The sequence below is a fragment of the Schistocerca cancellata genome, chromosome 3, assembly GCF_023864275.1.
Source record: "Schistocerca cancellata isolate TAMUIC-IGC-003103 chromosome 3, iqSchCanc2.1, whole genome shotgun sequence".
Taxonomy (NCBI): Eukaryota; Metazoa; Arthropoda; class Insecta; order Orthoptera; family Acrididae; genus Schistocerca; species Schistocerca cancellata.
This window is the reverse complement of record NC_064628.1, coordinates 739078769-739102571: the sequence shown is the minus strand read 5'-3', so window position 1 is coordinate 739102571 and position 23803 is coordinate 739078769. Positions and strand designations below refer to the sequence as shown.

At 43.2% G+C, this 23803-nt stretch overlaps 1 protein-coding gene across 1 annotated transcript in view; it reads right to left on the bottom strand.

Moving 5' to 3' along the window:
• Positions 1–23803, bottom strand: part of LOC126176995 (uncharacterized) — a 434921-nt gene that overhangs the window by 75418 nt on the left and 335700 nt on the right. The window contains exon 5 of the mRNA XM_049924207.1: positions 13930–14095. Coding sequence (XP_049780164.1) covers positions 13930–14095 — 166 coding nt within the window. The remainder of the gene's footprint in view (positions 1–13929; positions 14096–23803) is intronic.

Genomic DNA, 23803 nt, shown 5'->3' with positions numbered 1-23803 from the left:
CCAACACCCGGCATCATGGTGTGGGCAGCGATCTCCTACACTGGGCGTACACCACTGGTGATCGTCGAGGGGACACTGAATAGTGCACGGTACATCCAAACCGTCATCGAACCCATCGTTCTACCATTCCTAGACCGGCAAGGGAACTTGCTGTTCCAACAGGACAATGCGCGTCCGCATGTATCCCGTGCCACCCAACGTGCTCTAGAAGGTGTAAGTCAACTACCCTGGCTAGCAAGATCTCCGGATCTGTCCCCCATTGAGCATGTTTGGGACTGGATGAAGCGTCGTCTCACGCGGTCTGCACGTCCAGCACGAACGCTGGTCCAACTGAGGTGCCAGGTGGAAATGGCATGGCAAGCCGTTCCACAGGACTACATCCAGCATCTCTACGATCGTCTCCATGGGAGAATAGCAGCCTGCATTGCTGCGAAAGGTGGATATACACTGTACTAGTGCCGACATTGTGCATGCTCTGTTGCCTGTGTCTGTGTGCCTGTGGTTCTGTCAGTGTGATCATGTGATGTATCCGACCCCAGGAATGTGTCAATAAAGTTTCCCCTTCCTGGGACAATGAATTCACGTTGTTCTTATTTCAATTTCCAGGAGTGTATTTTTGAAAATAATCTTCATACCTAAAAGTAATCATATTTTTATTAGCATCAGAAAAGCACTTTTTAGAATATAATTAAATAAAAAAATTTGAAATAAGCTCGAAAATATTCACAAAACGAACTTGCATTCATGTATCAATAGGTTGGTACTGAAAATTAAAAATTTAAAATAGAAAAAAAAAAGCTGATCCATTGAAGAAGTCCCATTCGATCTCTGCAGAAACAACGAACAAAAAATTAGCTATATTGATACTCCCCTATGTGGAGAAACAGAAAATAAACTTATCAAAGAAACGCGTGTCCTACCATGTACCTTCCTTTTTTGCTTACAAAATTTGTATCTGCTAGCGTCACAGGATTTACTTCGCTATTTTCATGACTGCTTTATTTCTATTTTCATTAAATAAAGCTATATTTATTAGGGTTGTTAGGGTGCAGTGTAACCCTGGTCCACCAGTGGACAAGATGAACTGAGAAACTACCTAAAACAACCCTTCCATCGTCCGGTAGGAGAACCTAGGACTCAACCAATAGAATCTTCGTCTCCTCAATCTCATACGTAGTTCTGCAGTCATGTCGAAAGGACTGCACTTTTGCTAACACGTTGCTTGTGTGTAACACTGTATTAGAAATATTGCTGACTGTATTTCTGTGATATTCCCAATAGGTGCGATTCCGTCAACACAAATAACCTACACGGAAACCACGGCCGCGTCGAGGATACATTACAATATACCGTGAATATCCTAATAACCAAACGAACCAAAGCTAAGTAGTGGTTGCTCATGCCATTTTTTGCTCATTTCACTTGGCACTGCTAAATATGGGGTTTAGAACTATCACGGACAGCCACAATCAGGATAAGAATTCTGTAAAGAATGAGGTGTCTTACATTCCAGAAGGGGCAAGTAACCTCCCCCCCCCCTCCCTGTCACCTCCCGGCCCCTTCTGCTTCCCACTCTACCATCACCCATCCTCCCTTGAGGAAGCCTATGCATGAGTCCCACGTTTTGTTACAAATAACGGAAGTATCTGGAAAAGAGGCCACGAGCGAAAAACGTATTTAATCACGATTGATACCATGAGCTTCTGTAGTGGTGGGCAAACCTTAAGGAGGAAATTACCTTTCTCATGTATCGCTCCAAATAACGTAACTTTACGAAACTTGGACCATACATAGAAAGAACTGCTAGTATAGTGCGGAAGATAAGTGAATGGAATGCTCAATGAGACAAACAGAAATGACACTTTTATTCAAAGAAAAATATTTAAATCACCGCAGTTCAAGATGGTCTCCTGGACATTACACAACGTGGAAGACGATTCTTAACAGGGTGCGTGTTCACCATGAACGGGAGTTTATTTAGTTTAGTTATGTCATGTTTCGTAGATCATTTTCCCGATTATTCTATCGATATGATGTGAAACAAGTCACATTACAAGATATATATACGCACTTGGTAATATTAATATTACCGAAATTTTTACTTCTACACATGCAGTTCTGAAATAGAAACTCGTCCATAGAATAGAAGGAGTCGACCAAAAGAAATGATTTTAAGCTAGATTTAAAATTTGAGCTGCTACATGCCAGACATTTTATGTTGTTGGGCAAATGATCAAAGATTTTTGTTGCTGAATGATGTACTCCTTTTTGAGCAACTGACAGCTTCCATAACGGATAGGAAAGGTCATTTTTCTCTCTAGTGTTGTACTAATGAACATCACTGTTCTTCGCAAATTGAGATGGATTATTTTCAACAAATTTCATTAGCGAATATATGTACTCTGATGATGCCGTTAAAATACCTAACTCCTTGATAAGGTGCCTTCATGACGTCCTTGGATGAACACCACAAATTACTCTCACTGCTCTCTTTTGTGCAATCAATACTTTCTGTCTAAGTGGAGAGTTACCCCAGAAAATTATTCCATACGACAGTATTGAGTGAAAATATGCAAAGTACGTTTATTACAACGACTAGCGATTATACGAAGAGCGAAAGAAACTGAACTTAATTGTTCGAGAAGCTCAGTAATATGCTTCTTCCAGTTCAAGATGACACCAATGTGAACACCCTAAAATTTGGAGAAATCTACACTGTTAACTGAGCCCTGTTCATGTGCTACATCAATTGTCGGTATGAATCTATTCGATGTACAGAACTAGATATAGTGATTTTTTCAAAATTAAGGGAGCGTCCGTTTTCTGAAAACCACTTAATAATTCTTTGAAAGACATCCTTAACAATATCTTCAGCTGCTTTTTCTGGAATGGTATTTATTATAACACCCGTGTCATCTGCAAAATGTACTACTTCCGGTTGCTGAATGTTAAGTGAGGGGACATTCACATGAATATGAGACAGCAGAGGACCTAAAATTGATCCCTGTGGGACTCCCTTTGTAATAACTCTCAATTCACTAGAATTTATCACCCTCCCAACATTATTTGTGCTATTCGGTACAACATTTTGCTTTCTGTTCATTAAGTATGATTCAACCCAACCTTCAATTCCATAAAACCTGAGTGATTACTTTGCAAGGTGCTCTGACGCTAGCCACTAAGTTGGTAAGGGGGTCTTGTGGTAGAGAGTCCTACTCTTCCACCACCGTGGTTGACAGCTGCTGGATGATAGCTGGTGCACGCGGAGGTGCTGAAATACGTTTCCTCCACGCGTCCCACACCCTTGCGATTCGACTTAAATCAGGGAAAGAGAAGGTCAGTATGTTCGACAAATATTCTCTCATTGCAAGCGCTCCTCCATCAGTGCAGATCTGTGCGGTCGCGTATCGTCATCCATAGAAAATGGTTCATACTGTTTTACCCCATTTCTGTGTCATTGCCAGCGAATGCATCGATTTGGGACCATTTTAGAGTTCTGAACATTTAAGGACGTAGTGGCATTTGGGCTCGTCAACTGTGAGCTACACTCCTGGAAATGGAAAAAAGAACACATTGACACCGGTGTGTCAGACCCACCATACTTGCTCCGGACACTGCGAGAGGGCTGTACAAGCAATGATCACACGCACGGCACAGCGGACACACCAGGAACAGTGGTGTTGGCCGTCGAATGGCGCTAGCTGCGCAGCATTTGTGCACCGCCGCCGTCAGTGTCAGCCAGTTTGCCGTGACATACGGAGCTCCATCGCAGTCTTTAACACTGGTAGCATGCCGCGACAGCGTGGACGTGAACCGTATGTGCAGTTGACGGACTTTGAGCGAGGGCGTATAGTGGGCATGCGGGAGGCCGGGTGGACGTACCGCCGAATTGCTCAACACGTGGGGCATGAGGTCTCCACAGTACATCGATGTTGTCGCCAGTGGTCGGCGGAAGGTGCACGTGCCCGTCGACATGGGACCGGACCGCAGCGACGCACGGATGCACGCCAAGACCGTAGGATCCTACGCAGTGCCGTAGGGAACCGCACCGCCACTTCCCAGCAAATTAGGGACACTGTTGCTCCTGGGGTATCGGCGAAGACCATTCGCAACCGTCTCCATGAAGCTGGGCTACGGTCCCGCACACCGTTAGGCCGTCTTCCGCTCACGCCCCAACATCGTGCAGCCCGCCTCCAGTGGTGTCGCGACAGGCGTGAATGGAGGGACGAATGGAGACGTGTCGTCTTCAGCGATGAGAGTCGCTTCTGCCTTGGTGCCAATGATGGTCGTATGCGTGTTTGGCGCCGTGCAGGTGAGCGCCACAATCAGGACTGCACACGACCGAGGCACACAGGGCCAACACCCGGCATCATGGTGTGGGGAGCGATCTCCTACACTGGCCGTACACCACTGGTGATCGTCGAGGGGACACTGAATAGTGCACGGTACATCCAAACCGTCATCGAACCCATCGTTCTACCATTCCTAGACCGGCAAGGGAACTTGCTGTTCCAACAGGACAATGCGCGTCCGCATGTATCCCGTGCCACCCAACGTGCTCTAGAAGGTGTAAGTCAACTACCCTGGCTAGCAAGATCTCCGGATCTGTCCCCCATTGAGCATGTTTGGGACTGGATGAAGCGTCGTCTCACGCGGTCTGCACGTCCAGCACGAACGCTGGTCCAACTGAGGTGCCAGGTGGAAATGGCATGGCAAGCCGTTCCACAGGACTACATCCAGCATCTCTACGATCGTCTCCATGGGAGAATAGCAGCCTGCATTGCTGCGAAAGGTGGATATACACTGTACTAGTGCCGACATCGTGCATGCTCTGTTGCCTGTGTCTATGTGCCTGTGGTTCTGTCAGTGTGATCATGTGATGTATCTGACCCCAGGAATGTGTCAATAAAGTTTCCCCTTCCTGGGACAATGAATTCACGGTGTTCTTATTTCAAAATCCAGGAGTGTATATTACGAATCATCTGTGTACTTTAAAGTTTTAGGGTTGGTAACATTCTGCACTTAACATTGCAGGCTACGACCAGTGTTGATTCAAGGAAAGTGATCTGCTCTCACAAGAGACAATTTATCTGTTTGTCGGCGCCGAATGCACCATTGAAGAGATTCACATAGGGAAGGACTTCAGTGTCACAATAATACTGACCGGTGAGTGTACTGTGTTCAGTGCTACGCCTGCCAGCACCGTAACGCCTGGACATCCAAGCAATCATGTTCGACGTACTCCCACATGGCGAGAGGTAGGAATACGTAAGGCACCCACGATCGTTGTCGGACAGAGTCGTTTCGTTGGTCCACGTCTTGCGATATGGAAAAGCATGATGTTACATAGGCGTACTGACTTCCAAGTCTTTGAACACAATAGGCCTACACTCACGGGCACTGTACTCCAACCAATCGCATCTTTTCAGTATTGCATTCGGCGCTGACTTCATTTTGGGGGATGACACTGTGCCCTTAGAACGAGAGGACATTTAGTGAATGAACTGGCCTGCCCGTTCTCCTTCTTAAATCCCAACGAGCACGTACGAGAAGAGTTTGGGTAGATGTATTGTAGCAGCACGTCCTCATGTACCAGACTATTTAGCAACTGTCAACCTCGCCGACGGAGGAATAGTCACAAGAACTATTTTTAAATCTTTAACAAAATGATTCAACAGCTTAAAATATGCCGAAACGCCTTATTTATCCATATGGCATAGGCAGCAAACAAATGCATTAGCTTTTCAGTTTTTGTTAGATTTTTAGGGTTATATGAGTTTCTATGATTTACATCTCTCGCTATGTTTGCTTGAACTGTCTGTAGCCAGTCCCGTATCCTGCTTAAGTACTGTCGACTTGGCCTGAAAGCAAACGGATATATGTCTCAGGCGTCAAAGACATCAACTACGTTCAACCATTCATCTCCTATGCTTCTATAGCAATTCATTGCAAGAAATATGTTGCGAAGTGATTCTCCCTATCGTCTCCCACACTAGGAGGATTCCTCCATTAACGTCCTGAGAAAAAATATCTATGCTCTGATCCTCCTGTCTGGTTGGTCGAATTATTTATCAGCAACTTTCATATCTGTTCCCCAACACCCTCATTACCCAGGCTTAAAGAACCCCCCCCCTCCTCCCCCCCTCCACACACAAACACGATTCAACAACATTCCTCACTGAATGTATGGAAGCATTATTTGTAAATACACTTAGTTTCTCTGTGTTTCGGTTTTGTGTAATTGCCAGCTCTCTTCGAGTGCTACCTTTACTTTGCAAATATCTGCAGCTGTGAGAGAGCCAACAACATACATTGTGTGGACATTTGACCCATCTGGTAAAAAAAAAGTATATTGTAACATTTCCTCCTACCTATCCTTCATGATCCATCTCAGTAAATCGAAATGTCGTGCGACTAGGGCCTCCCGTCAGGTTGACCGTTCGCCGGGTGCAAGTCTTTTTATTTGACGCCACTTCGGCGACTTGCTCATCGATGGGGATAAAATGATGATGATTAGGACAACACAACACCGAGCCCCTGAGCGGAGAAAATCTCCGACCCAGCCCATTCTGTCGCACTGACCACACAGCTGCTGGGGGCGGACATCCATCTCAGTACAAATCCACTAACCCTCAAATCCTGCCACAACTCGTCAGTAGTCACGAGAGGAAGATCTGTTTTCCGTTCCTGGTATTATCAACGTTTTGACCTATGTGGAGTACCTACCATTCATCTCTTTATACTTTGGTTGGTGAAGGCGGATCAAAGCTGCACTGTTATAATTGCTGGAGTCTCATGTTCTTCTGCAGTTCTTGAAGACGGTGCCACTGACAGATCAGGTGACCTGGGTGGCCGGCTAGGGCGACAGCCGGACTCCAGATCATGTCGAAAATTCGTCCACGTGATCGACGTGATTTGCATGTCACTTGCCTCAGGCGACGGGTTTATTTGGTAGGACTCTGAAGAACTCTCTGATGAACTGAAACCACGTTTCCGATTGTTTTTGACTTATTCGAAGCAAGATCCTGTCTGACGCTATTTCCGGACTAAGTGTTGCGTGGTACTCTTTGCTGGCACTTTGACACCATTGAACTTTTCAGGAAACAACCGACCACACAGTTTCCGCGACTTTGTTGTCAAGTACCTTTTCACAACGAACACCTGCTGCTCCACTGTGTGTACCATCATCCCCTTTGAAATGCTCCACTCACACTGACACAGGCCGCTTTACGCCCTGAACCGGTGCAAATCACGTTGCTGGCCCACACGTGGTGTGGGCGTCATGGGTTGTGGTTCTATGCATGCATTCACGTTCAACAGCATCTGCTCATTCAGGCCACTTTTATTTGCCCCTCCTTATTAGTCAATGGTATAACAGCCTATAAATTCGCCGCTGAGGAAAGTTATCGAGTGGAACTAGATAAACAATTTCACTTTAAGTTACTAAGATTACGTTCCACATTGTCTCCAACTGAGCAGATGGTTTGCTTCCAGTTATTTCATTTCTCACGAGATTTTCATCTAATGTCTTCCGCAGTCCATCAATAGTACTGTCTCAATGAAACTGAATTCTACAGGTCAACACTGCGTACGAACATTAGTGATTAAATGTGTTATAAATAAGATCTCACTGGAAGAAAAAAAAATACGTATGGAGAATTCAATTGCTATTACTGTGGCGAACATTTTCGTCTCATGAAATTAACATGTATTAATTCAACGGTACTATAGACTGCTAATTATATGTGCTTTCAACACGATTTTATTTTATTCCTTCTAAATGTTAATACTAAAATTAGACATTGATATTTAAATGTATCTTGTAACTTGTCAATGTATTTTGTTCAATATTAACTTTAATTTTCCTATGTAAATGAAGTTCTGTGCCCTAAAGGCAGTATGTTAAAGAAAAATCTAGTCTATGTAATGAGGATAGGAGAAGTATTTTGAAACTGTAATGTAAGGAGGAGAGGGAGAAAAAGATGCTGTAATAAGAATAAATTAAAGTGAAGCTTTTTTTGATAAAGTGCAGACGTAATGAAGAATGTTATCAGACATAGAGTAATGGTGTCTTGACGGAACACGCTCGCGATCCTGTAATCGAACAACATGTACGTAAATATTCAGAGATCGTGAGAAAGGTTCAAGAAAACTAGCATGCCTACTGACATAAGAAGAAAGAGACGTAATTTCCGGGAAAAGACTTAAAGAGGAGAAGAGAAGGGAAGAAATCAAGTGCTGTTTAGTGGCAGATAGCAAGCAAGATTGAAATTTGTCTATCAGGAGAAGTGTACAGGTATGAACTGTGTTTACGAAGCGTTCTTACGAGAAGCGCTGTTGAATGAGGTGGAAGATGAATTTGGACTGTGTAGCCCAGACGGAATGTTACATAAAAAGTAATTGCGTGTTAGAATCTGTAACGAACTGTTCAGATCTAGATAGATTTAACTGTGAAGGCATAATACATGTTTTTGTGGAAGTTTAAATGAAAGTGCACTTTCCCCGTCAAACATTTCTATTGGCAGTGTATTGTTGTCATAAGCAGTTTGTGTTTTATCCATATACAACATCTGAATTCCATCTAGAAGTTGTTCCCTCGAGAGATTACAACATTTCTGTTCGCTAAGTTGATTTCTGGAACTGTGCGTCTTCAATTAATCTATTAAATATCTTATTATACGGAATATAAGATGGTAGTGACTATAAAACGCGCCTTAATCTTTAAGCATTTTTTAAAATAATATTACTACGTTTTTCACTTTTAGAGTTCAAAGCCAGACTAAAAAATCTTCTTAGTTTCTAAAAACGAACTGACCTTTAAAATCCCTGAAAGTCGTCATATGTACTTTCTTCTTCTTCTTCCTCTTCGTCGTCGTTGTCATCGTTGTCCTCTTCGTATACAAGATGTCTTTGCTGCCACCGAGAGCGTTGCTTATACCACACTTCGTGAAAGATTTAACAATAATAACCTTGACCATGACTGTTTCATCCACTGACACACTTGTTTGATTATAAGTCCCGTTAAAGCTCCCTTCGGCGTTAATTCATGATTGGTTTCATCCATCATCCATTTGTTCCATTCCTCTCTTAAATATAATTTAAATGGTTTATTTATAGAGACATCAAGAGATTGCAGTTGTGACGTAAGTTCTCCTGAAATAATTACAAGCTCTGTGTTTCCCTTTCTCAGTTTTTCTTTCGCAGAATTTTGTAAATGACCACAAAACTAATCAAGCACAAGAAGAGAACCAGTCTACAATAAAGCACCTTTCCTTCTGTCCCACACTCTCTTCATCCATAATTTCATACCAGATTCGTCCATCCACGCCCTGTCATGTATGTGAACACCTGGCGGTATTTCAGAAGGTTTTGACATTGTTTTGCACTTGAAAATGATCATTGGATTAAGTTCAGCACCGTCAGCACAACATGAAAGGACAACAATGTAGCGCATTTTTTCATGTTCACTTTTTTTTATCGTTGCAGTTTTAGCACCTTTCATGGCAACAGTTCTGTTACTCGCTATATCAAATATCTGAGGAATTTCGTCCATACTCGCTACCTGGCTCGTTTCCACACTGGTTTTCTTTCGCTGATGACTAATTAAAGCGACGGAAAGATAACATTTTATCTTACTACTCTTGTGGCATTTTCTGATATATTTTTGTTTTGGTACGCATTCAAAGTCAATGAGGCTTCATAAGCCTATAGCATCAACCAACTCCACCCTTAAAGTAGCACTAGCTTACGAGGGTGAATCTGATGAATTTTGTATTAATTCCAATGGCATTTTGACGGTGTCCTTGAATCCATTTCAATACGTTATGTACTAGTTTTGGCCATTTCGCATTCAGTCCTCTATTTGCTCATTTAATATTCCTCATTTTTTTCTGTTCTTCTTTACCAGCCCGCCAATAACGATTAGTTTTTTTCTGTTGGTGGAGGGCCGAAATGCAGCTCAGTTGCTCTGTTTTCATGTTCTTCTGAATATGCTATTAATTTCAATTAATCTATAGACCGCATCATATGAATAACTTTCATTTTTTTCCGTTACGAAATTAGCTACTAACAAAAATATTGCACTGTTAACTGATAGCACAAATCACTTTCAGTTCAAGTTCACTGGCATCGGAGACTGCAATAACGCGTCGTAGCCTAGACAGTGTTCTGGGTTTGTGAAGGCGGAGTGTCGAGGCAGTGTTAGCAAGCCCGTAAATCCCCGAAACTAATGTTAGTTGCGTCGGTGCACCGCTGCTGGCAGTTAAATTCAGTGCTGCCAGACCGAGACAGGTTTCCCGCGGCATCTAATTTACGCCATTTTCGGGACGGGTGGGAATTTTAAATAAAAACTGGACATTTTTCTACTAATTTCAGGCATAAGATGCACCTGAATTTTGGAGGCGATTTTTCAGAGAAAATATTACGTCTTGTAGCCCGTAAAATACTGTACGAAGCGGAGCAGCGGCCATCTTTCCACCATCTGAGCCCAATGCATCGATACCGTTCAGAGAAAAAGTCAGCAGCTTCTGCTAACAGCGACGGTCGTCAAACACGCGTGGGGGAGTGGCAGGCTTACATCTATCAAAGAATGAAAATAACGAGGAAACGTATGTACCTTATAATACGGCACAACTTTCAATACGTTAGTTCAGTTGAGTGAATTAATAACATACCAGGACAACACTTAAATGTTTGAAAGTAAATAATAAAATTTTAACTAGTAGCCTGCTACGGAAACCTTGGAAAGTAAATTCAAGTCATCTATAAACAACACAACTGTCACTGTCTCTACAGCAACAGTAATCTTTCTCGTAGGTATTTGAGATATGCTTCCGTATATCTACACTTAGATACGTGCTCGTTGCATGTGAAATTTAAGGCGATCTATCACTGTTTTCACATTGTGCCACAGGTACAGGGATTAACGTGATGATGTGAATGTTTCTTAGTTCTGAGGAAATATGAGAGGGACACACTGTCAAGCAATTGATAATAGTTTCATCAATTGCATAGCTAATTATTATTATGAGCACATGGCAACCGATTCAGTCATACAGGATGGGCGTTTGAAAAGTCCGTGCAAAAATAGAAACTACTTTCGTGTTTGGGGTAACCCTTTTTTATTTTTCGACAAAGTCTGCTTTTAGACTTTTCCACTTCGTCCAACGCTGTTCTAATTTGTTGATCCATTCCGATTAATAAAAACTGTCCAAGTCTGCAAAATAACTATTAGTTGCTGGAACCACCTCCTCGTTTGAATAAAATCTCTGCCCCGCCAGCAATTTCATCAAATTTGGGTACAAATAGTAGTCAGAGAGATCCAGCTCTGGAGAATAGGGGGGGGGGGGTGTGAAACGAGTTGGCATCCTATTTCCATTAATTTTGCGACCACAACTGCGGAGGTGTGTGCTGGTGCATCGTCTTGATTTTTTGCGGTCCAGTCACCGGTGTTTTCATTCCACCTCGGTTACAAACGGTCCAATAACGACGAACAATATGCACCTGCAATAGTTTTACCCTTTTCTAGATAGTCGATGAGGATTATCCCTTGCGAATACCAATAGACAGTCGCCATAACCTTTCCGACAGAAGAAATGGTCTTCGCCTTTTTTGGTGCAGATTCTCCCTTGGTAACCCATTGTTTGATTATTCTTTGGTCTCAGGAGTATAGTAATGTATCCACGTTTCATCCCCAGTGACGAAACGACGCCTGAAGTCCTGCGGATTCTTCCTTAACAGCTGCAAACCATCCTTGCAACACTTCACACGATTTAGTTTTTGGTCAAGCGTGAGCAATCGTGGAACCCATCCTGCGGATAGCTTTCTCATGTCCAAATGTTTATGCAAAATATTATATACCCGTTCATTCGAGATGCCCACAGCACTAGCAATCTCATGCACCTTAACTCTTCCGTCATCAATCACCATATCATGGATTTTGTCTATGATTTCTGGAGTCGTAACCTCCACAGGGCGTCCAAAACGTTCAGCGTCACTTGTGCCCGTATGGTCACTTCGAAAATTTTGAAACCACTTAGAAACGGTTCTAATCGAAGGTGCAGAGTCACCGTAATGTTTATCAAGCTTCTCTTTAATCTCCTGAGGAGTTTTGCCTTTCATAAAGTAATGTTTGATTACCATACGAAATTCGTTTTCGTCCATTTTTTGACAACCACTCGACTTCCTTGATTCACACGGATGCCAAACCCAAAGAAATAGACCAATATGACTGAAACTTGGTGTGCGTTCTTTCCAAAGATGTTACTAACTGAACATGTGCTCGACATGCGCCGTTGGTACCACCTCTCAGACATTGCACGAACTTTTCAAGCGCCCCTCCTACTGCGAAGAGATAGTGAGTACTTGAGAGCTGCTTCTGTTTATTTGATAAAAAGGTAGAAGGTGCAAGAACGTTCAATCAAGTCAATAGAGAATAATTAGCGCCGTTTTAGCAAATCCATTGATTATACGCTGCATACCGTGTGTCAAGCACAGTTGCGATACATCTTCTGCCGACACTCACGAGAAAAACAGTTCGCAGGGCGAACGTCACAACACGTCACACTGCAGGTCTTACTAGTGTCAGCAGGCAGCCATCTCCGCCGGGGATCGAGGAACTATTTCAGACGAGTTTAATAATTCCGAACTGCTTGTTTTAACGCATTCAACTTCTCGGTAGCACACGACAAAACTATGATATTTAGATGGTACCTTTCCACTTAAATATTGATTTTCCAAGGGCCTTGCATGGAGCCGAGCGTTCGCCTAGTGTGGTGGAGGAGCTGACTAGTGTGAAGCCACAAGTTCGTTGCAGGGCCCGTATGTCTCATTGGCCCCAGCACCTCCAAACATTGGCGAAATCAACAAAAAGCACTGCCAACCACGAATCTCTACGTTGTTTCCACAGTTTGGATATAGACGTATGTTGTGTACATAGTTCCGCATAGTCAGCGTGTACACAACTTTCCCAATAGAGCGCACCCCGCTAAGCACAACAGCGGAGGCGCAGCGCTAGTCCATCTCCGCACTACGAGATGGCGCTGTCTTAAGAGACGGACCAAATTCTGCTTCCGCCGATCCGCGTGTTAATATGTAACGCAGCCAACGAGATTGCTGCTAACGTAAAACCTTTTCTCCTCGCGGATCACACTCGCGTAGTGATACCTGAACGCTCGAGGTATTATAACGAGTGTACAGACCTCCGATTAGTCAGTCTGAATTAGTCTGCATTAGACTGTACCAGTCTATAGTCAAGTTAGTCACGTTTCAGTCTGCGCCTAATAAGATTACCATATTCCTATACATAGCCATGAAGATAAATGAATAGACACTTTGTCAAGTATCAGAGATATGTGAGAATAAGATTAACGTACCAAGACCAAAGGAACTTCAGATTGTCAATTGTAAATAGCATCCAGAACTAAGTTAAGTTATTTTTATGCTTGTTATTATTTTAATAAATGTGTGTGAAAATTAATCAAGTTCTATTTAAAGTTGGTCACCGTCAATCTGCTACTCTAAGCGTGCAAGTGGCATTTCTATCGTCTGACCTAACGGCAGAAGATAAACACGCCACGATAAGACCACGAGACATATTGCTGACACTCGCCTACTTCGTTAGAGCGACAAGTCAAATAATCTGATGGTGTGTGTCCCGAAGGTCTTACAAATGGCTCTGAGCACTATGGGACTCAACTGTTGAGGTCATTAGTCCCCTAGAACTTAGAACTAGTTAAACCGAACTAACCTAAGGACATCACAAACATCCATGCCCGAGGCAGGATTCGAACCTGCGACCGTAGCGGTCTTGCGGTTCCAGGCTGCAGCGCCTTTAACCGCACGGCCACATCGGCCGGCCCGAAGGTCTTACAGTACGCACACCACAACGTAGGACAAGAGTATTACTATGAGGCCGTGCACAGCACTCACCTGATGCCTCCCCTCGAGGTTCCGTAGTTCAGAGTGACGTCACCGTGCCTCCAGGTGACCGGCTGCCGGCGCCGCGCCACGCACGACAGCTGGATGGTGCTGTTGGGCTCGTAGTACTTGTCGCTCAGCGGTCGGCCGCGCTCGTCCACGATCTCCACCTCGGGTGCTGCCAACAGCAGTGTAGAAACACTTGTAGCACGCTTCAGATCCTTCCAAGTTCACTTCATAGACAATGTTTACCTCCTCCTTCCAGGTTCACTTTGCAGGTAACGTTCAACTCCATTATAGGTCATATCGATCCTAGCAACTAAAATGTTCAACTACGAAATAATCAAATCTGATTACACTCAAATGATTATTGCCAAATCACTCTGAAATTGGCGTTTTCACATCTGTATAACTGGATATATAGTTCTCCTTTTTATAGAAGTCTTAATTCCTTTACAACGGAATAAGGGGAGTGTTGGCAGTAGCTGTAATGCTGCTCTTCAGGCTAACATTATTTGATATATGTAATTAGATTCTCACAGTTATAAGGGACAAGAAAATGTACGAGAAATGGAAGACAAATGAAATGTGAAACTGCCTCCTAAGGCAATGTTGAGTGTGCTGTGAAGTGAAAATGCCTCTTCGGCCTATGGCACAGGGTGTAACGCGTAATCTATGATGCGAGGGTAACTAACATATAAAAACTGTGTAAGGGGTACGGGAAAAAATGTAATGGTTGGACGTTTGCGTCACTCGACAAGGAGCTGAGGTGCTTCCCTGGAGCTCTTGTCCATGGACTTGGAAGGAAGGCTAGAATTATTCTCGTAGGACTGGTAGATGTCACAACAGAGTTTTGGATTAGCGCTGCTAACCTGTTACAGTAGCCTTCCTCTAAAATACAGAGTATATGAAAATGAATTTGCGTGGGTAAAGCTTTTTATAAGCAAGACAGCGGCTCAGGTGTGGGGAAGTAATGAAGGTACACCGTGGTTTGGCTTCTTGTGTCTTGAGAAGATTTATATTTTTGAGGGACATCAAAAGCATTAGATTGTAACGGCCTTGCCGCAGTGGATACGCCGGTTCCCGTCACATCACCGAAGTTACAAGCAGTCGGACGTGGCCGGCATGCGCTGTTACCATTTTTCGGGGTACACTCAGCCTCGTGATGCCAATTGAGCAGCTACTCGACTAAATAGTAGCGGCTCCAGTCAAAGAAAAGCATCGTAACGACCGGGAGAGCGGTGTGCTGACCACACGCCTCTCGTGTCTGCATCCTTATCTGAGGATGACACGGCTGTCGGATGGTCCCCATGAGCCACTTGTGGTCTGAAGAGGGAGTGCTGAATCAAGCATTAGATTAGCATTTTGATATGACCGTAGTATGAGGCAGTTAAAGTCTGCTATATGTTTTTTTTAGGAGATGTAAATATTGAAATATTAGGCAGTGGATACTATGGCTACTGTCTGAATTGTGATAGGACTTATGTTTTGCTACTGGTACCAAAATTAGAGTCCCAAGTTAGTGGTAACCATAGGACGGTATGAAAGAGCGAGCGAAGATTGAGGAAGAATACAGGAGAAGATGAATGGAAGAAAATTGCGTGCAGTATGGTGATACCAGTTTTAATTAACGAAAAATTTGCGAGTGAATAAATCTAGTTGAAAATTGACAGATATTTGACCCGGCTCAGGTACGCCATCCGCTTAAAAAACGAACATCAAGACGGCTGAGCGAATGATTTGTGATGGTCGTTGTGCTGGAGCTGATGTTACTCGGCATGAGCTGAACGGTTTCCACGGTTCAAAATCTGGAATCCTACATGAATGTTTAAACTATCGCAAAGTTTAAGCGCGTTTAGCAGCAAATCAAGCAACACACATACACCAAGTGGAACGTTTAGAAATACCGAAATTGCATTTTTTGAAACGGAAGGAGAAGACTGTCTCAGTCACGTAACCGCCGATAAGAGTGGGTCCATCACTACGGGTCTGTCACTAGCAAGTGACAAGAGTATGCTGTGAAACCATACATCTTCGCTCACAGTAAAAAATTCCAAACAACGCTTTTACAGGAAAGTTATTAATAATAGTGCTTCGGGTTATGAAATGTCCACATCTGTTTCATCACCCTTCCAGTGATCAAACATTGCACAATGATACCTACAGTGAAGTGCTGAGAGATGCCAGGAGTAATACCTTTATTTGCATCAACAAAAATATTTCTCTTTTTGAGACAATATTAAGGCAACTACATTTAATACATCGGAAAGTAAGGTACTAAAACGACGGCCCCTGTACAACTAAACTAGTAGTATGTGTTAAGAGAGTTTATACTGCAGTTGATGGTGTATGTAAACATTTTCTTCATTAAGCTTTCCCTGTTTGATCGTGTGTCTATTAATAATCGATAAACTAGCCCTAAAACTAATGTCTTGGGTCTCACGAGGAATACATTACAGCAAATTGTTTCCAAACGGCCTTGTGCGTCTGTACGCACAGTAGTTTAGGGCTGAAACTGGTTTGGTATTCATCAATTTTCTGTTCATGTTGTGGCCGTGATCTTTGGAGGAGATAAACTGAGAAACAATGAATGCACTGCGTGAAGGTACACTGCCTGACAACAAAAAGTACAGAACGGGAGGCAGAAACTAAATGAGAAGGTATTGATGTTATTCCAGTAATTAAAAAATCTAGATAATGTACAAAGAACTTGGCAGTGTGAGGCGACACATCAGTATGACGTTGCAACCCCTCTGGCGTGGCTGCATGCGCTAATTCGGTTGGGCAGGGTGTCATAAGGCCAGTGGAACCTGGGACAAGCTGGCCTACAACTTTTGTAGCTATTTTTTTGATATTCCAGATTCACGTCTGAGCTGGTCCCAAACATGTTCTATAGCGGGTCTCATACATGTTCTATGGATCTTGATTTCCAAGGGAGTACCTCAACATCACGAATACATAATATGTTTGTTTGCATGACCATCTTCCGCAGCAGCTGTTAAAATCAGTTACTATTGGTTATCCACGTTGAGCTGACTGCAGTTTAATTAAAGAGAAGCACACCAGACGCGTTTCGCTTTTATTTATAGAGGATCTTCCGTGGTTATGCTGCAAACTGGGTACATACATTTGTTCATTTTGGTTGTTTTAGGTCGAAAACAGCGTTTTGTTTGTAAAGCTGGTGTGCAAGTTACTTAGGTGTTTCTTTACATGTTCTGCTTATTCCTTCCTTGCTATCGGCGGTTGGCATCGAAACACTGCGCTTCATATATGCACATGGCACTTTTTGCCATTCTGCAGGATTTCTTGCGCTGGATTCACTTCAAATGGTTCAAATGGCTCAGAGCACTATGGGACTTAACATCTGAGGTCATCAGTTCCCTAGAACTTATAACTACTTAAACCTAACTAACCTAAGGACATTACATACATCCATGCCCGAGGTAGGATTCGAACCTGCGACCGTAGCGGTCTCGCGGTTCCAGACTGAAGGATTCACTTCACTTTTATAAACTGATTTTCACCTGCACATCAACAGTGTTGAAACTACTTTTCTTGCGCGTGTGTGTGTAAGAGGGTGACAGTGTCTTGTGTGTTAGGTAGAGATGTGAGAGGGGACTGGAAGGGGGGAGGGGAGGGAGGTGAGGTTGCTTGCAATTACTTTTTTTATGGGGGGGGGGGGGCTTAGTGCCTGGATGGTGATTTGTGTGGTTGTGTTAACGGCAGCATACGCCTCCGACGGGGATTCTTTAATCTGTCTGCTTATTATTCAGAATAATGGTGCAGAATGTCGTAGAATGTTGCAGGAAGTCCATTACGTCAACTCGGATGCCAGCAACAGATGTGAAGCTGTCACGATGTGCTTGGTGCACAATACAGCAGCCATCACTTTTTGTGATCAGATATGGTCGACCGAACCCTTGAGGAGGATTATGTCTGCCCTCTTCGTTCACATGGGATGAATACATCACAAGTCTGCATATTGGCTATTCGACCAGCCGATCAAATGGAGAGACACAGTGAGGCCCCTTTCAAACTACGTTAGATACTGACAACGCTGTCTCACACACGTACGAGGCCACTCCGTGTTCTTGATAGTGGTCAGTAAATATCTGATTCTACTCGCGTCCCTCTATGTTTATATAGCCTACCAAGACTGGTAAAAACAATAAATATGAACAACACTAACGAACTCTGGTGGCCACTGTGTCTGTCACAGAGAACAGATCTCTAATCGTTTACATACTCCCCCTGTACGACATTACACTGACTTCCGATCATGTATTTCGGGCGCGTCACTTTTTCCCTCAGGCAGCACAATTTTTCAAGATTAAACTTTGCAATAAAAAGCGACTAATTTACAAGATATGATGGCGATGTTAAGTTGGCCGAAGTTCGTAATGTGAATGGCACGGCAAATCAAGCAATCTAATGTATGATATAATTTGATGACTCTTATGTTACCAGAGCCGAGTTCTCTTCAGGTGCCGCGCAGGGCTTAGCCGAGCGGTCTGAGGCGCTGCAGTCATGGACTGTGCGGCTGGTGCCGGCGGAGGTTCGAGTCCTCCCTCGGACATGGGTTTGTGTGTTTGTCCTTGGGATAATTTAGGTTGTGTGTAAGGTTAGGGACTGACGACCTTAGCAGTTAAGTCCCATTAGATTTCACACACACTTGAACTTTTATTTTTCTCTTCAGGTACAACATTATTGACTGGCTTCACATTATTATTTATAGTTCATGTGCAGATCATTTTAAGCTTCTCAGTTATAATATCATCTCATATTTGTCTCGTATTCTAATCTTTACAAGCTGAGTCTGCCGTTTTACGATCAGCTGATAAGGAAAGATAAGCCTTGTTTTAATTTTTTAAATTTACTGCACATCACTGTTTTCTCAACGTGCTCTAGCACTCTTGGCAGCCATAGGATGTTTTGCCTTATGAACAGCTATTACTTGAGGTACCTTTCGCGCTGCCACACACGGCAGTCACCTCTCCATGAAACAGTAGTGTGGTGCCCGTGCTACGTGTCACGCCCAGCTATCGATCGGAGGGCCGCTATAGCCGCCGTGGAATGCAGCACAAAAGCTACGCATTCTTCCGTACGGATTACCAAAGCCTCCAAGTCCTGCAAGAATCCTTTGTTTCACGCTCTGCCAAGGGCTTCTGGAACTGCAGGCTGGCTCTTGGGTGTTCGCTGTAGTATAAAAACGTATTCGCGAATGTAGAAAATTCATTGTACCATTGGTCTCTCGAATCTGAGTTACGATATGCTCATAAACGTCGTTTGGCTAGCGTGCTTTGTTATCGATATACCTCGTGCTTAAGGAGTTACTACTGCTAATACTGCATCAAGTTATAATTTCGCTGGTGGATTACTATTTCAGCTAATGCACAGCACATAGACTTCCTGGACATTAAAATGCGATGTGTTCACCCTTGGCTTTTATGACGGCTAGAAGTCTGTTGTTCGACTGTTTATGTATTAAACTGGGGGCCTAGAGGCGACAGAGAGGCTTCGTCCAGTGGTTCTCAACCCCACAACAGGCCACAGCAGTCCAACCACCCCAGCCCCCAGTGTCACCCCCCCCCCCCCCCTCCATCGGGAAATGTCTCATACCAGACGAGTTTAATCCCAAATGTTGCCGCGTGGTAGGTTAATGATAGTGTACACCTAAGTGGCAATGGTGTTTGTGCAGCAGTCGCTGACACAGTGTAACTGAGGCGGAATAAGGGGAACCAGCCCGCATTCGCCGAGGTAGATGGAAAACCGCCAAAAAACCATCCGCAGGCTGCCTGGCACACCGGACCTCGACACTAATCCGCCAGGAGGATTCGTGCAGGGGACCGGCACGCCTTCCCACTCGGGAAGCAGCCTGTTAGACCGCGCGGCTAGCCGGGTGGGCCTGCTCGACTATACATTTTTTTTTCAACTGCTGATGCATAGCAGTTGTGCTAACTGTACTGCTAGTACAATTTTGGAACTCAGGAGTGATGTCTTCTGCTGATTTCGTGTGATTTATTGCGAGTTTCTGCTTCACAGCCACATCACCAACAGTCGACTTGGGCAGCTTTAGAAGGCTTGAAATGTCCCTGGTGGACAGTGACTAGTGACCGAGATGTTATGCAGTTTCTGCTTCTCTCCTGACAACACCACAGGCCATATTTTCTTTTATACTGAGGGGTTCGCGCCCTGTAACATTTGCAGATGAATCCACATGACGTAAGGGTGTCTGCATACTTTTGATCACGTGGTATAAGCTTTCAATTAGGCTTCGACATAGTGCACAAGAGCTAGAAGATATCAGCATACGATGTACTGATTCATCAGGAAACAAAGAACGATATTGCCTTACTGTGGTCCTGAAATGAACCCCAACCCTTTACAGGTCTCACAGACTTACTACAGTTCGCCATTTGCAGAATGTTCGTTCGCTGACAGAAACGAAAGTGCGACTCGATGAACCAGCAGTACGATGTTTGTTAAAGTTTGTGGACGTGTTCATCATACTACCGTTTTTAAGTGATTAAATTTTCATTCTAGCTATAACTGATGTCCATCAGCAACAGAAGTGAGTTGTGATTTCGACAGTTATTTAGAGGGACTGGCCTTTGAGAGAACATAGGAAAACGGGATTAGTCACTCATTCAATATAGAAAAGTAAAGGGCAGAGAAGGACTGGCTATATGATTGGTAAATAGGTGTAAGTAAATCTCCATCTGGAGACCTCAGCCGACTTCATTGGCTCATGCAAAGAGATTCAACCGAACAGACGTTCAAACTTTTTATAATATAAAGATTTCCACAAATTACTGCAACCAGTCACCTTTTTTTATGATCTGCTTCAAACTCTTACGAGAAACAGAAAGTTCCTAAAAATGCCATTTATGATGTTAATGAAATGGGAACTTCGACTGTCCCTCATGCGCCCTCAAGAGTACTGGCCTTGTAGAGGAGCAACAAGTCGGTTCACGTTTACTAACAGAAAGAGACACATTGATCACTGTTGAAATCTACATGAAAGCTGCAGGTAATTTTTATGCCACGTATGTTTACTTTTCCTCACAACATGTCGAACATGGTGGATAAACAAGGAAAGCTTGATCCACTGATTCGATAAATTTGTTGAATCCTCTAATCCAACATCATAAAAAGCAGGTCTATGTTTCTAGATGTCCATGATTCTCATACCAAAAGCCATGAGCTGATTCGTCGAGAAAGAGACAAAAATGTCATTCTCTTGTGTTTTCCTCTATACTCTATGCCCAGATTGCAACCACCGGACGCTACTTTCATGTCTCCTCCCTCTCTTACTAAGAGCATGGGCTAGAGAATGAATGATCGGCCACCCTGGGAGAAAGGTAACTATTTATCAAGTGACAAAACTTTTTGGGAGCTCATTTGGTAGGGCAGCTGGGATGGAAACGGCCATCAAAGGTTTTAAAAGAAGCGAAATTTTTTTCATTCTACGGGTATGCTATTGCAGACCATTTACACTCGACTGCTGAAACAACAAAACGCCTAGGTCTAAACGACCACAAGTGTCTGCAGCAACGGTGTCATACCAGATCCCACCCTCAACGACATAGGCAGACGGATCTGGTGATTAACCTTCAACATTCTGAGAACTCCCAACACCACCAAAAGGCCCGTATATTCTTTCAGCAGAAGCTGGCCTTAGAATTAACATTGTCACTGTTTTTAGAATATTTCCAGTGGTGCTGCAACCATACCCATGCGAAGAGGAAAGCAAAAAGAAAGAGAGGTGAAATAGTAATTCTTACAACAACAACTTAAAAAAAAAGGAAATTGAATAAGACGAAACTCTCGAGATGCAGGAAGTTAAAATACCAAGAAAATTCCTTGAGCCGTCAACTGTTTCTAATTTTAAAAAAGAGGAAAATAACCAGAAGAAAAAGAGGAGGCGAGTTCTCCATCGGAATGACGGAGATTTCACTATATATCTTGAACGTATTGCCGGAAAAAATGTCGGATACAGTGCAGCGAGTACATCCAAAGGGTACATGAAGTTTGCGATGTGTCGGAGTGTAAAAGACAAATTGAACGCGAATTTTGTGTAATATCACTGCAAACATAAAACTGATAAACTGGAGGAGATTATATTGTAAAGTAGAGTGTCTCAGTTTTGGTAATTTACTTTATATACTAGCTTAGCACCCGTTGCTTCGCTATTATTTAATTGAATTTTTATGTTGTTCACAACTTTTCACGCTAGTTAAGGTAATAGAAGCATGGTTTTTCTTTAATGTACTTCTGAACAAAATGCGATTCTAGTAGCAGGAGTCCACTGTTTTTGTTCATCAATTCTTTTCTTTCTTGTAGATGTATTTCCATAGAAACTTGCGTCTCGTAACTTATATTTCTTTATATCTAACCGTGAAGTGAAATATAGAATATATAAATAAATATTTTAAAAAAAATTTTCATTCACTATTTCACCCCCTTAAGGGTTTCATTTCCAGAGGCAGTGAAACTTTTTTTTCTAACAGAGAAGCCAAATAGAATTTTTTAATATTTAGCTTCGAACCTGCTTTCATATTGAGATAATTTCGCAAAACTGTCATCCTGTATTTCACACACTTTGGGTGTCCAAGTGCACTGAAATACGTTTTTTTTCATCTCACCGAGAAGTAAAATATCAATCTTCGTAGCTATAGGTTCAAAAAATACTTCTTTAACAATGATTTAGTCAAGGAAAAAATCTTTCGCTCACTGTTTCATCCTGAGAGGGCTTAAATTTCCAACCATGCTGAAACATGTATTTCTTTGTTCCAAAAAAAACACGGGAGAACTGCCGTAAGTCAGTAACATCTTGCCACGATATTTCGGCACAAAGTCTTTTGGCCATCTTCAGGTGAGTGCAGCTGGAGAAGTACTGGCGAATACGCGCTGAGCTCTGCTATTTAAAGCCAAAGGGGCTGCATTGCGCATGCGCTGCGCATGTACTGTTTAGCGTGCGCGTTCACAACTCCGTGCGCTGCGCCTGGCGCCCTCCGCGGTGAAAACTTGGCATTTCGATATCAGATCGATCTTCATCTTTATACCGATAACTACGTTGACTCCGAAGTTTCTCTACAATGGGATTCCAAGCGGAATTTAACTGGTAACCGCTATCTCGATTGATAAGAGTCTCGCTGTCTGACAATTTTATTTCTATGGATTCATTTATAATTGAATTCCAGAAATTTGATGTTTGAGCCACAATTTTTGTATCATTGTAATTCATAGAATGGCCAGTAGAAATGCAATGCTCAGCGATTGCGGACTTGGTGGGTTGGAGAAGGCGAGTATGCCGCTGGTGTTCCACAATACGTTCCTGCACCGTTCTTGTTGTCTGCCCTATATAGGACTTGCCGCAATCACACGAAATCTTGTAGACACCTGACTTACGTAGGTCCAGGTCATCCTTAACGGATCCCACCAGTGATGATATTTTAGGAGGAGGGCGAAAGATGACTCTAACTTGATGCTTCCTCAATATTCTACCTATCTGTGACGAGATGTTCCCAATAAAAGATAGATAAGCCGTTGACCTGAAGACCTCTTCTTCTTCCATGTTGCGTCGTTTGTAGGACTGCATAGCTCTGTTCACTTGCTTAGTTGAAAAGCCATTCATCAGGAATACTTTTTGCAGGTGTTTCAGTTCCGCTTCAAGAGTGTCGACGTCAGAAATAGTATGGGCACGGTGGAGTAAAGTTTTAAGGACACCCATTGTTTGTGCCGGATGGTGGCAACTGGTAGCTTGCAGATACAAATCTGTATGGGTCGGTTTCCTATACACCGAATGACCAAGTGTGCCATCATTCTTGCGCCGTACCAGAACATCCAAAAATGGCAAACAGTCATCTTTTTCAGTTTCCATAGT